The sequence below is a fragment of the Protopterus annectens genome, chromosome 6.part1 (genome assembly GCF_019279795.1).
Source record: "Protopterus annectens isolate FY-2018-M chromosome 6.part1, PAN1.0, whole genome shotgun sequence".
Taxonomy (NCBI): domain Eukaryota; kingdom Metazoa; phylum Chordata; order Ceratodontiformes; family Protopteridae; genus Protopterus; species Protopterus annectens.
The window spans coordinates 99681641-99693942 of NC_056738.1; the positions used below are offsets into that span (position 1 = coordinate 99681641).

Consider the following 12302-nt stretch of genomic DNA (forward strand, 5'->3'; position numbering starts at 1 on the left):
CCTTTCCTTACTGCCCTTTTTGTGGTAAAACTTTATCTGATATTAATGTGGCAGCACAGTAATATATTCTGTTTACTTCTGTTATATTGCATGAATTTCTGTGAATTGTCTTGATTACGGAGTTCATTTGTTTTATCAAACTTCTAACATATTTTGGGTCTTACTGACTTTTCTGTAGTGCATTGTTTTCATTGATCTTAATATGTATATCCTTCTGTATCAAATCAAATCGATCAATTCTTCCCTTTGATCATTTTCTTCTAAACTAGGGGCACATTCTTTGTTCTCCATTTCCTCCAGGCATTCTGCAGAAAGTTCCTGAAAATCTTCCTGTGCCATGTTCTCTTCAGCTTCATTGTGCGTTAGCCGTTACACTTTCATATGAGAACTGGCCTATCACTGCAAAACATTGATTGTATTAAGAGTTGCCACAGTTTCCTGTTCCTTCCCTTGCTGTGCAACTCCAACTGAACTTTTGTACTGGTTTCCTACTGAAGGCTTCAAAGTATCTTCATATGGCATCTGATCAGATGCTTCCCGCTCCACTGGTTTCTTCTTGATTTGGATATTCATTATTAATTTAGATATTCATTATTCTGTCACGCTGTGTTGTCAGAGTTAGTTTCTACACTAAATCCTTCAACTCACAGGTAATCTATAATGTCAGTTTCTATTTCTTTAACTTTTCAGTTACTAATATTCTTTTCTACTTTCCCCTTTTTTTAATTTTTTTTTGTATTGTAAAATTTTCCATATCTGGATGCCCTTGTCTGTATTTCTCTTCAAATATCTTTGGTGCTGCTGTTTTTGTGTAATAGTTTTGCTTTCTCCTTTGCATAAATATTGCACCATATTAAATATTTTTCTTTCCCATATCCATGTCTCTTCCTCAGGCGTCTTCCACTGTTCGTGTTTCTCCTTACTTGGGGGACTTATTGTTCCATATTGCTGTGACATAACGTGTTGGAGTTTCTACACTAAATTCTTTACTTTGCAGGTATTCCATAAATTCAGCTTCTAGTTTAACTTCTGCTTTATTAATCTTCTGTTCTGTGTTCTTATTTTTATATTGTGAAATTTTCCATCTCTGGCTGCCTTTGCATGTATTTCTCTCTGAATATCTTTGGAATTGCTTTTTTTTCTATTAATTTAGCTTTTTCTTTGCATAAATATTGCACTATACCAGCCCCCTTTTTCTTTCCCATGTCCATATTTCTTTTCTATATCTTTCAAAAATCTGTAGGTTTTGCTCTTTACATTTTCGCACTTCCTCAATCACCTTTTTCCATACGGCCCAAGGTTTCTTGGTCTGTATAATAGTTTTCATGAATCTGTTTTATTAATGAACACAAATCTGATTTTTGAAGCTTTTGGCAGTTTTTTATGAAAGTATTTTTGTCCCCTAATTTCTTTCTCAATATGTGTGTGTCTTCTGTCTAGAAATTCTGAGTTAATAGTAGCAAGGCATAATTTATTTCTTATCCTCAGTAGTCCATTCTGTCATCTTTGAGACTTTTTTTTTTTTTTTTTTTTTTGGACTGTCAGTTTTTTTTTTTTTGTGTGTGTGGATTACGACTACTTTCTGCAACAGGTGAGGCCATCCTCCCCCTGAACCTGACCTAACCCCCATTGTAGGAATTTTCCATGTCTTGAGGATTCTACACTTTCATTTTTTCCAGTCCTGACACCAATGCACTGCCAGGATTGTACTTTTTTTTTTTCTTTCCTTTTCTTTCCTGGGACTTGTGCACCCAGCTGTCTTTATTTTTTTAACCTACTTCTGTCCATGATATATGCTGTATAAAATTCAGTCTATATATCCGTGTCATCTTGGTGAGATCTTGTAAAAACAGGGTCCACTTCACGCAGGTACTTGAGGATGAATTCTGTTCCAGCAGTATTACTCTCCTTTGCTTGCTAATTTTATCATCTCTGCATTCAGACCCCATACATTGTTCTGTGTAAAGTTTTGGTTTATTAATAAATCATTAATGGGTTTCAGTGTGATGAGCCAAGATAAAAATTGAACAGGTGATGGTAAGTGAAGCGTAATCTAAGGCAGTCATTGTGAACAGAATTCCATGATAAGTTGGCGAATGACAATGGTGGAAGAGTAGAAGGGGAAGTTGTGCATCTGGGTGCTTAAATGGTGCATGGTGCCAAGAATTGGAAATAAAAAAATAATGTATTTAATGTCCAAAGAGATGAGGTTAAAGACATATAATTTATGTCCAGTAAACACAGAAAAGTAATAAACTGGTAATTGGAGTGTGATCTTTTCATGTAATCTGAATGAGGCCAGCCATGCCTTCGGTTTTGGAGGTAATATTGAACTGCACAGGAAATATTATCAATAAGAAATGAAAGGAGGTCATAAGGCCTGTGAACAGTTTGTAAGCAAGGACAGTTTAAGATGCAGAGTAAGCTATATCTACACAATAACTAAGGAAAAAAGACAGTTAAGAGAATGCCCTTCAAATAATATTGAACTTAGATGGACAGTATTATGCAAAAAGAGCGAGTATTCCTGTTTGCAGTGCTGGTGACCAAGGGTTTAAGTGCTGCTCTGCATGCTAGAGTGTTAGTTTGGGAGGAGAGAAATACTGATTAGATGTTCATCGTGTTACACACTGCTGCAGTCATTACACTTGGGTTATCCTGCCGTCAGGCGGTCCCTCAGTTGGCCTGAGTTCCAAAGTCTTGGTCCGGCGTCGGTTGCTGTCGCCTTTTCCCTGACGTCAGTGCGACAGGGGTATACAAGATGCAGCAGACGCCATTTTCTTCAGTCTTTCTTGCCACATGGTGCCCAAAGCAAAAGCAGTTCGCAAGTGCCGTTCGGCCGACTCCTGAGATTTTCATTCCGAATCCAGAACCAAGGTCTTCTACAAAGCTAAGTACCCCGTTGGGGAAACTTTTTCTTGCCTCAGACCGATGTCAGTAAAAGTTAATAACTGTATTTCTTGTGGGAAGCAAATACCTCATAAGGATTTCCATTCTTATTGTATCCCATGCCTAGGCCCAGACCACGACATCACAGGTTGTCGGTTTTGTGCTAGGTTTAACAAGCGCACTATTAAACGTCGGTTTGATTTTGCCCAACATTATTTTGGCAGAAAATTCAATTATACCATGCTGTCGGAACTACCGACGACCGGAATACACAAAAAGCGCAAAGACAAGGACAGGCATCCGAGACCCAAAACTGACGAAGCCTCTTCTAGGCCAGTCGCTGGTTCTCCGGTTTTCAGCAAGGCGCCTTCGCAGCCCCTGATGACAGTTACTTTAGAACCTCAGGCCGCCTCCAACTCCCACATGGAGATGGCTGGGCCTTCGGACGCACCAGATTTACAGCCTACCAAGACTAACCCTTCAGAGGGATCCAGAGTAGCTGAGCAACCCGTAGCTTCAGAGGGTTCAGACCTACTCAGTTAACCATTAAATCTTCTGCGAAGTCTAAAACTCCTTTAAAAACAAAGAAACAAATTCAACATTCACCAGGACAGGCCTCTATGCCTGAAACAAATGCTCAAAATGGCCGAAGACTTAATCTCAATGATTAGGGGGTCCCATCCCCCTCCTGATAAAAGGCCTAGACAGGATGCAGACTGACTCATCCGACAAGGTATCCATCTCTTCAGATTCATCCTCAGACCTAGGATACTCTTTACCCCCCATGAGGATTCTGATGCTGAGGAATCCATTCCTTCAGCCTCTCTGCCAGAGGACTACTCCTATGGGGAAACTTTGCATACCATGAGGGAGCATTTCCATTGGGAGGGCCAGGATTATTCAGAGTCCAAGAAAAGGTTCAGAGATTTCCTTTTATTACCTCAACACAGACCCCTTGCTATTCTGCCAGTGTTGGATATTGTGGATGATGTGTATACTGAATCCTGTTTAAATTCTGATTCTTTACCTCCTGCTCCAGTTAAGCCAGACAGATACTACAGAGTCCCTGACTCTCTCAAATTTCTTCATAAAAGCCCTGCTGCTGACCCTGAAACTATTTCTCAGGGCCCCAAAGGAGTAAAGGCCTCCTCAGCAAAGAACCCAGTCCCCTCTGACAGAGATTCCAGAGCATTCGACAGATGGGGGAAGAAAGTATACACATCTGCAGCTTTAGCAATGAGGGCCTTAAATTGCAATTTCACATGCTAAAATATCAGCAATATTTGATATCTCAGTTGAAACAAAAAATGCTTCCAAACTCAGATCCTCCTAATTATAAAGAAATGCAGGATTTATTGCATGCAGCTGAACAAGTGGGAAAACATACTTTGCAATGTGGTTTTGATTCATTAGAGGCTTCCTGTAAAGCAGCAGTTGCAGGTTCTGTCATTAGAAGACATGCTTGGTTAAAAGAACAGACGTTACCAGATCATGTTAAAGCAAAATTATTGGATGCACCTTTGCAGCAGGATGTTTTATTTGGAGTTAAGGCAGAAGAGGTATTAAAGAAAATGGAGGATAAGGCAAAATCTATGCAAACCGTGAAGGATTTCTTACAGGTTCAGCCTCCTCAATTTAGCAGAAATTGGCCAACAAAGAATTGGTCCTTTCCAGTTACAGACAGACCTCAAAGGGGCAGATACAGACGTCCAAGAGGTAGAGGTCAATCACAAGGTCCTTAAGGCCTCGACAGTGGGGTGCATCAACCCAGAAAGAAGGGGAAGACCGGCCTCAACCTTACAAAAAATAGCCCCAATGACTTCCCACTACAGCTGCCAAGCAGTTCTCTCATGGCAGCCCCCTTGGGAGGAAAACTGGCACTTTTCTGTCACGATTGGCATATGATCACCAAAGACAAATAGGTTCTCAACATTGTATCTCAAGGTTACAGGTTCCACTTTCACACTCTGCCAAGGCTAAAAGGAATGCCAAATCTGCCACCAAATCAATGGGCAGAGGCAATTACAGCACTCTTGGACATGAGAGGTATTCAAAAGGTACCAACACAGGAGCAAGGACACGGATTTTACTCTACTCTTTCTGGTTCCCAGAAAGGACAAAGCCTGGAGGCCCATTTTGGATCTTTCTTCTCTAAACACTTACCTGGATACCTCAGATTCATAGCTGGTTCAATGCACTACCAATTCTCTGCACTGCCCTTTGGCTTATCTACTGCGCCCAGGGTCTTCACAAAGTGCCTGGCACCAGTAATTGCATTTTGCAGACAGAAAGGAATTCAGATTTATCCGTACCTGGACGACTGCCTGATTCAAGCAGAGAGCAAGGACATTCTTCTAAAGCATCTGGCCTTTGTAAAAAAGTTAAGTTGCCTAGGGTACACAGTAAACGAAAAGAAGTCAAAACTAGTGCCCTCACAAGAGATAATATTCCTGGGTGCCAGCTTGAATACAACGGCCCAGATGGCTTATCTCACGCCAGACAAGCAAGGACAACTGACTCAATATTTTCAATTGATGGCAACAAAGACCCAACTCCCTGCAAGAAAAATTCTGCAGGCCTTGGGTTACATGGCATCTTGCATACTACTAATTTCATATGCCAGACTGCATATGAGGAAACTACAATGGTACCTAAAGAGTGTCTGGTCTCAACACTGTCAAAGTTTGGAAACTGTAATACCATTAATTCCTTGCCTTCAACAGGAGTTTCAATGGTGGGCTCAAGCATGTCACCTCAACAAGGGACAGCCTTTCACTCAACCCACAGCCAGGCAAACACTGACAACAGATGCATCTGATTACGCCTGGGGAGCACACATGGCAGGAAAATGTATTCAGGGCAAGTGGCCCGCAGAACAAAGGCATCTTCACATCAATCAAAAAGAGAATGCTAGCTGTACAAAATGCCCTTATAGCTTTCAAGGACCTTCTGCATCCAGGACAACTACTACTAAAGACAGGCAACACCGCAGTTATGTGGTACATAAACAAGCAGGGGGGCACTCATTCTTATCCCCTCTGCAGACAAGCCATGACCTTGTGGAACACAGCTATAACCTATCAAGTTCATCTGCAAGCACAATTCCTGCCAGGAGAGAAAAACACACTGGCAGACGACTTAAGCAGAAACATCATGGATCCCCACGAATGGAAATTACATCCACAAATACTCAGAATGATAACACAAAAATGGTGGAGCCCGGACATAGATCTGTTTGCATCACCAATGAACTGCCAGCTACAGAAATTCTGCACAAGGACTTACCACCCACAAGCATGGAAAGTGGATGCTCTCTCATTCAGCTGGAAAAACCTACAAGTATATGCTTTCCCACCACTACCTCTCCTTCCAAAGGTACTCATAAAAGCTAGGCAAGAAAAGCCAAAGATGATCCTGATTGCCCCAGACTGGCCACGCCAGCACTGGTACCCAATCTTAAAGAACTTAGCACAAGGTCAACCCTGGATTTTGCCTCAAATCCCACATCTTCTGACTCAGCACAACAGTCAGATACTTCACAGCCAGCTAAAGACTTTAAACCTGGCTGCATGGCAGATTCCTTAGTCAAGCAAGCAGTGCCTCTCTCCAAAGCTGTTATGGATGTCATTTTGGAAGCCAGAAGGACTAGCACCAGGAAAGCCTATTCGGATAAATGGAAGAGATTCTGTGCCTGGAACCAGGCTCACAGCCCTTGACCCTCTTGTCCCAAATATTCCTCAGATACTACAATATTTAACTGAGATGCTGGACAAAGGCCTCTCCTTTTCATCCATCAAGATCCACGCCTCTGCCATCTCTGCTCATTACAACACGGACCCACCTATTTTTTCTAATCCTCTGCTAAAACAGTACCTCAGAGGGGCTAAACATAAGACCGCCCCGTAGAGCACCAACTCCAACTTGGAACCTCAACTTCGTGTTGGAAAAATTAACTTTACCTCCTTTTGAGCCAACTAACTCAGCAGATTTAAAATGTCTCTTGGAAAACTGCACTGCTCCTGGCAATAACCTCAGCATGAAGAGTTTCAGAATTACAGGCACTAATGGCAGTGGAACCTTTCATAATTTTTCACCAAGACAGGGTGTCTTTAAGAACAAACCCTACTTTTATGCCAAAGGTGGTATCAAGTGTGGCTCTAAACCAAACTATTCACTTGCCAACTTTTTATCCAAACCCACAGAATAAAGGGGAGAGACTTCTGCATTCTTTGGACATACACAGGCAGTTACGCTTCTACTTGGACAAAACCAAAGCTTTCAGAAAAACTGAGCAATTGTTTGTAGCATATGCTGCAGGAACACAAGGAAAAGCCATTTCAAAATTGATAGGACACTGTATACGTTTCTGCTATACACACCATGGGAAACTGTACCTAGCAGCATTAGGTTTCATTCTACCAGGGCAACAGCCACTTCAACTGCCTACCTCAGAGGAGTACCTACCAAGGACATTTTGGAAGCAGCAACTTGGGAGTTCTGTACATACCTTCACCAAGCATTACCATCTGCCTCTTTACTCTAAATCCAGAGCTGGCTTTGCCACTGCTGTGCTGCAGGGCCTTATAGCCACCCCTAATGCCTTCTAGAACCAGCCACTCTACCTCAGCTTTGGGATTCTACCAAAGTGTAATGACTGCAGCAGTGTAACACGAACATAGTACAGTTTTGTACCTATGATAAATGTAGATGTTCGAGTGTATACACTGCTGCAGTCCAGGTTACCCTCCCTCCTTCCCCTCTTACTTGCTGGTACATACCTAACTCTTCTACCCTTTACTACCTATGGGGAGTATTTGCTGGTAACTGAAATTTTTAGAATTGCTTTTCATATGTATGTTTTATTAGCAATTTGCATTGCCTACCTTTTTGGGGACACCTGACATCTGGGGCAAGAAAAACTGAAGAAAATGGCATCTGCTGCATCTTGTATACCCCTGTCGCACTAACGTCAGGGAAGAGGCAACAGCAACCGACGCCGGACCAAGACTTTGGAACTCAGGCCGACTGAGGGACTGCCTGATGGCAGGATAACCCAAGTGTAATGACTACAGCAGTGTATACACTCTAACATCTACATTTATGGTAGGTACAAAACTGTACTTTCACCTTCATGGTATGATGGTCTTTAAAGGTGCGCAGGTGTTTATCCATTCTGTTTGCCAAGGACCATGGAGAGAAATACTGGGGACTTGGGTGCTAGCTGTGCTGCAAGAGTATGGGAGATTGCACTGCTTGATTGATGTCTTAAGCACACACATGGAAACCTTTACTTCTATTGAGTTAAGGGAATATGTAATAGGTCATCAAAAAGTCTTTAATCACTTGTTTTTAAACAGCTGCAGTCTCTGTCACAGAGAAAAAAGACTGTAGATGTATATACTACATGTGATTAAAAAAGAGAGGGAGAAAAAAAAACAATGAGCACAAAAATGCTACAATTAAGGAAATCTCAGGAGGCTGGCAGCCTATATTGGAGGATCTGTTCAGGCTGCCAGTATGGTTAGCCAGGAAATAGCCAATAGTGGTCAGGTACTACTGATTTAGTTATGTCTCATTGTAGTGGAGGCAAGAGAAGGACAAGGCATGATGCTTAACATTTATAGCACGGTCACTCCCACTGCCTCAGAAGGTTTGAATCCTGTTAAAGGATGAGAGTCTTTACAGATTAGCATAGCCAGCCCTTTAGCACTTCTCACTGCTGCAGGGAGCCACACCTTTTGTCTCTGAAGCTTGATAAGTAGAACTCATTGCAGGATTATTTGCAGTGGCTGAAAAGAGGGGGGTACTCCTGTCTCGATAGTCAAACCAGGAAGATCTAGCAAACTTAACTGGAAGCCTGACTTTTGAGTTGTGGCCATGAACAAATCCAAAGCCCAAACGTTTAGTACTCGAGAAAGCACCTTAGTCACAAAAAAAATAAAATAAAACCGTATTAAGTGAAAACTGAAGTGTTTGAGTGACTGTATGAGAAGAGTTGCTTTCTGAGGGAATATAAAAGAAGCTTTAAATATTTTTCGTTGAACCCATCTTGTATAAGGTGATCTTGTATTCCAGAAAAAAAAATATTCTGTGCTCTGGTATATTGCAGAGGATTGCAGTCAGTCAGTAATGCTAGGCATTAGAGTTCTATACTCCTTGTTCAGAAAATGTATTTTTGATACAAAAGTATTCTATTAACTTGTAAGTTAATTAGAGTTATAGTTAGAAAAAAAAATAATTTTGGGCCTTTGCAACCCTTTATTTTGGGGTTTTGTCCAGAATTCGTGAGCAAAGAAACTTAGAGCTATGAACCAACATATTCGTTCACAGAATGAATGAGTGAAAGAAGCCATTTTGCATTTGGAGATGGTGGGTTAAATTTGCAAGGAGCTAATGCAGAAAATAAGAATAGAGACAGAATAACATGAGGATAATAATCAAATTGTGTTTGAGTAAGCTTATGTATAGCCTTTAAGGCGTGACAGACTGAAAACCAGGATGTGTGTGTATTACTGCTCCGAAGCCTGTATGTGTGTTAATACAGCAGAGTACATGCATGTGCTGCAGAGGTTTCAAACTTGAGTATGTAACCCTGAAAAAGAAATGGTATAAAAATTTGTTTCTGATTCTGAACCACCACATCACCAGTATTTGATATGAAGGCTAAAGTGCACATTTTATTACCTTAATGCAACATTTCCAGTGATGCCAAGTGTTTCTTTTTTCTACTTAGAAAAACCAAAGGGAGCTTACAAAAATGAAAAAATGCCTCAGACCTGAGGAGCTGTCCAATCAGATGAGTCAGGTGGATTTGATGGTACAGCATGAAACTCTAGAGAAAAATTATCAGCAGCTTGTATCAGATTATCGTCGAATTATCGAACGTCTTGCAGAAGCATGATGCAGAGAAAACCATGTAATGAGTGTATTTACCATTTCTGCCTGTATTAGGTAGCTGGTGCTACTTACTGTTACTTGGGAAAAGGCATTCAAGATTAATAGCATGATCTCTTATCACTTCCATTTTATTGTTCATTATGGTTAAAACACCTTTTTAATGAATTGTGCTATATTTCAAAACTTAACCGACCTTGATTCATATAATGCCGAAGCAGTCATTTTGTACATTGAATAATACGTCAAACTATATTCGTATTTTTTATGTTTGAATCTCATGAAAAGTGCAGGACTAAACTACATTGTGGTGATCTTGCGTGTTGCGGTGAAGCCTACAAGCGACCATGCTATTAAAACAGAAATTGTATATCTACTCTTCATTATTGCATTTGTACATAGAAAGCAGAGATGTGGTACAAGATTGTCTTTTGCAAAGATTTTTTGAATTTCTTCCTACAGTAACTTAATTTGTAAATGTGGATTCATGCATTCCTGCACTATTAACAGTATTTTTACGTGCCAGATCAATAAATGTCGATTACTGTGATTAAATGTTTGGGTCTCTGAGTTGTCTTTAAAAAAAAAAAAAAAAAAACTGCTTATGTACTAGATTTTGTCTTGCAGTGTGCTACTTTAAGCCAACGTGTAGTTCTCATGTTATATTAAATGTCACTGGCCATGTATGTCTACTAACAAAGAGAGAGAGAAAAATGCCAGGCTGTTCATTGTGGTATACCCTCTGGTAATTTGGGTAAAGGTAAATCAGGAGATCGGGGAAGTCTGTGTAAGGCATGCAGATTGAGTAATTGGGGCCCCATTACAAATAACTTGCTCTCAATGTAAGTGATTAAGTCTGGAGCATTACTCCAGAGTAAAGTTGCTTACACTAAGAATAGTGGGGGGGTTTCCTCCTTAACCTGGCCCCTGGTCTAAGGCTGTTTTATAGATGGACCTTACACTGAGAGCAAGTCTTTTGGAACAGGGACAAGATTACACCAGAGTAAGTCTTCTACTGCTACCAGACTTCTCGTTTTACATTTTATAACTGTGCAAACTTTTTTTGTCATTATCTTTGTAACACCTGGGCAGGCCCTTTGGACTGTTATATTTTTATTGAAAATTCTGGGAACAAGCTCCATGTTACATTGACATATTTTGTACTGTACAAAAGACTACCAGCATTATCTTAAAGGATCCTCTTCAGCAGATTAGAGTGGGGATTTTCCCAAAGTCCTGTTGCAGTATATCTTTGTGAATAGTCACTGTAGCAGTAAATGGGTTACATGTGGGCTCTGTTCCCTCCCTTTATTGAATACTTGTTTAAATATAGCCAGGTAAAGCGGTCTAAATTTTATTTAAAATTGTCTACACAATTGTAAAGCTGGTAAGAATGTTTTCTTTTTTTACTTGTTTTAACACAATTGTTATTGCATAATACCCTACTACCCCCAAATCTAACATCTAACAATTTTACCTGGAGCCCAAAGGGTAGTGTAAATCTTTTCCATCAATGCAAATGACCATCAATGCAAATGATTGAAACTTTACGTAAATAAGCCAAGGAACAGCTCTGCTTGCATTTCTCAGATAGTACACGTGGTAAGCTCTTTTGAATAGAATGGTCTTGGCTTGGAATGTCTGCCCCTTCTGTTTTAGTTTTTATGGAAATCCCACTGTCCTATCCATCAGCCTTTTCCTCAGATACACTAAACTGTTAACTGCTGATCTTCCAAACCTTGCCATTTTAGCTCTAAGGACTTCAGTATGGCTTCTACAGTTGCATTCTGTGTTGCATCTCTCATCAAGCCATCATCAAACCTGACAGCCCATGGAGCTGGTCTGAGTGGTTTAGACATCTTCAGTCCTTCAAATTTTCCTGGCGTTTTGTTTGTCAGTTATTGGTGGATTTTTAGATAACTGTCATTATTTGAAACTTGTCATCCTTGCGAAAAATCTTAAGTTTGCCAGTGCAGTCATTTCACTCTTGTAAGGCATGCTGAACAATCTAATCTGTTGATCTGCAGTCATTACTAATGAACATTTGTACTCCACCTGAGACTTCCTTGCCATCTGAAAAATAACCAGTATTCATTAACTCATTTCTCCTTCAGTTTGTATTTCTGCTTATCTGTAGCACTTGGTCATCAGATACCCTTAATGAGGCTGCAGCTGAACAGCACTCTTGCAATCAGTTTACCCATCCATACTAAAACTCTACTGAATTAAGTCTTATATTTTAAACTGTCATCTTGGGCAAGGTAGCCTGTGTGACTGCTGTGCACTGTTAGTAGGTTCACTCTTCCCCACTGCTGTAAGATCGTGCTACAGTAAAGGGCAGTGGAAGGTGCACTGGAGTTTGCCTCCCTGCAAAAAACGTTACTGCTGCTGCATGGCTTTTTGAGGAAGAGTTTGTTCAAGTAAGTGAAACTGACTACATTTATTGGAAGACTATCCAATGGATTGCAGTAGAAGTGCATGTAATGTTCTTGTTGCTGGCCTTTCAGTTTTTGTTCTGA

General features: G+C 40.6%; 1 protein-coding gene across 1 annotated transcript in view; it reads left to right on the forward strand.

The window, feature by feature from the left end:
- Positions 1 to 10338, forward strand: part of HAT1 (histone acetyltransferase 1) — a 1164331-nt gene extending 1153993 nt beyond the window's left edge. The window contains exon 11 of the mRNA XM_044075533.1: positions 9623 to 10338. Within this exon, the coding sequence (XP_043931468.1) occupies positions 9623 to 9790 (168 nt within the window). The 3' untranslated portion in view covers positions 9791 to 10338. The remainder of the gene's footprint in view (positions 1 to 9622) is intronic.
- Positions 10339 to 12302: the final 1964 nt, after the last annotated feature.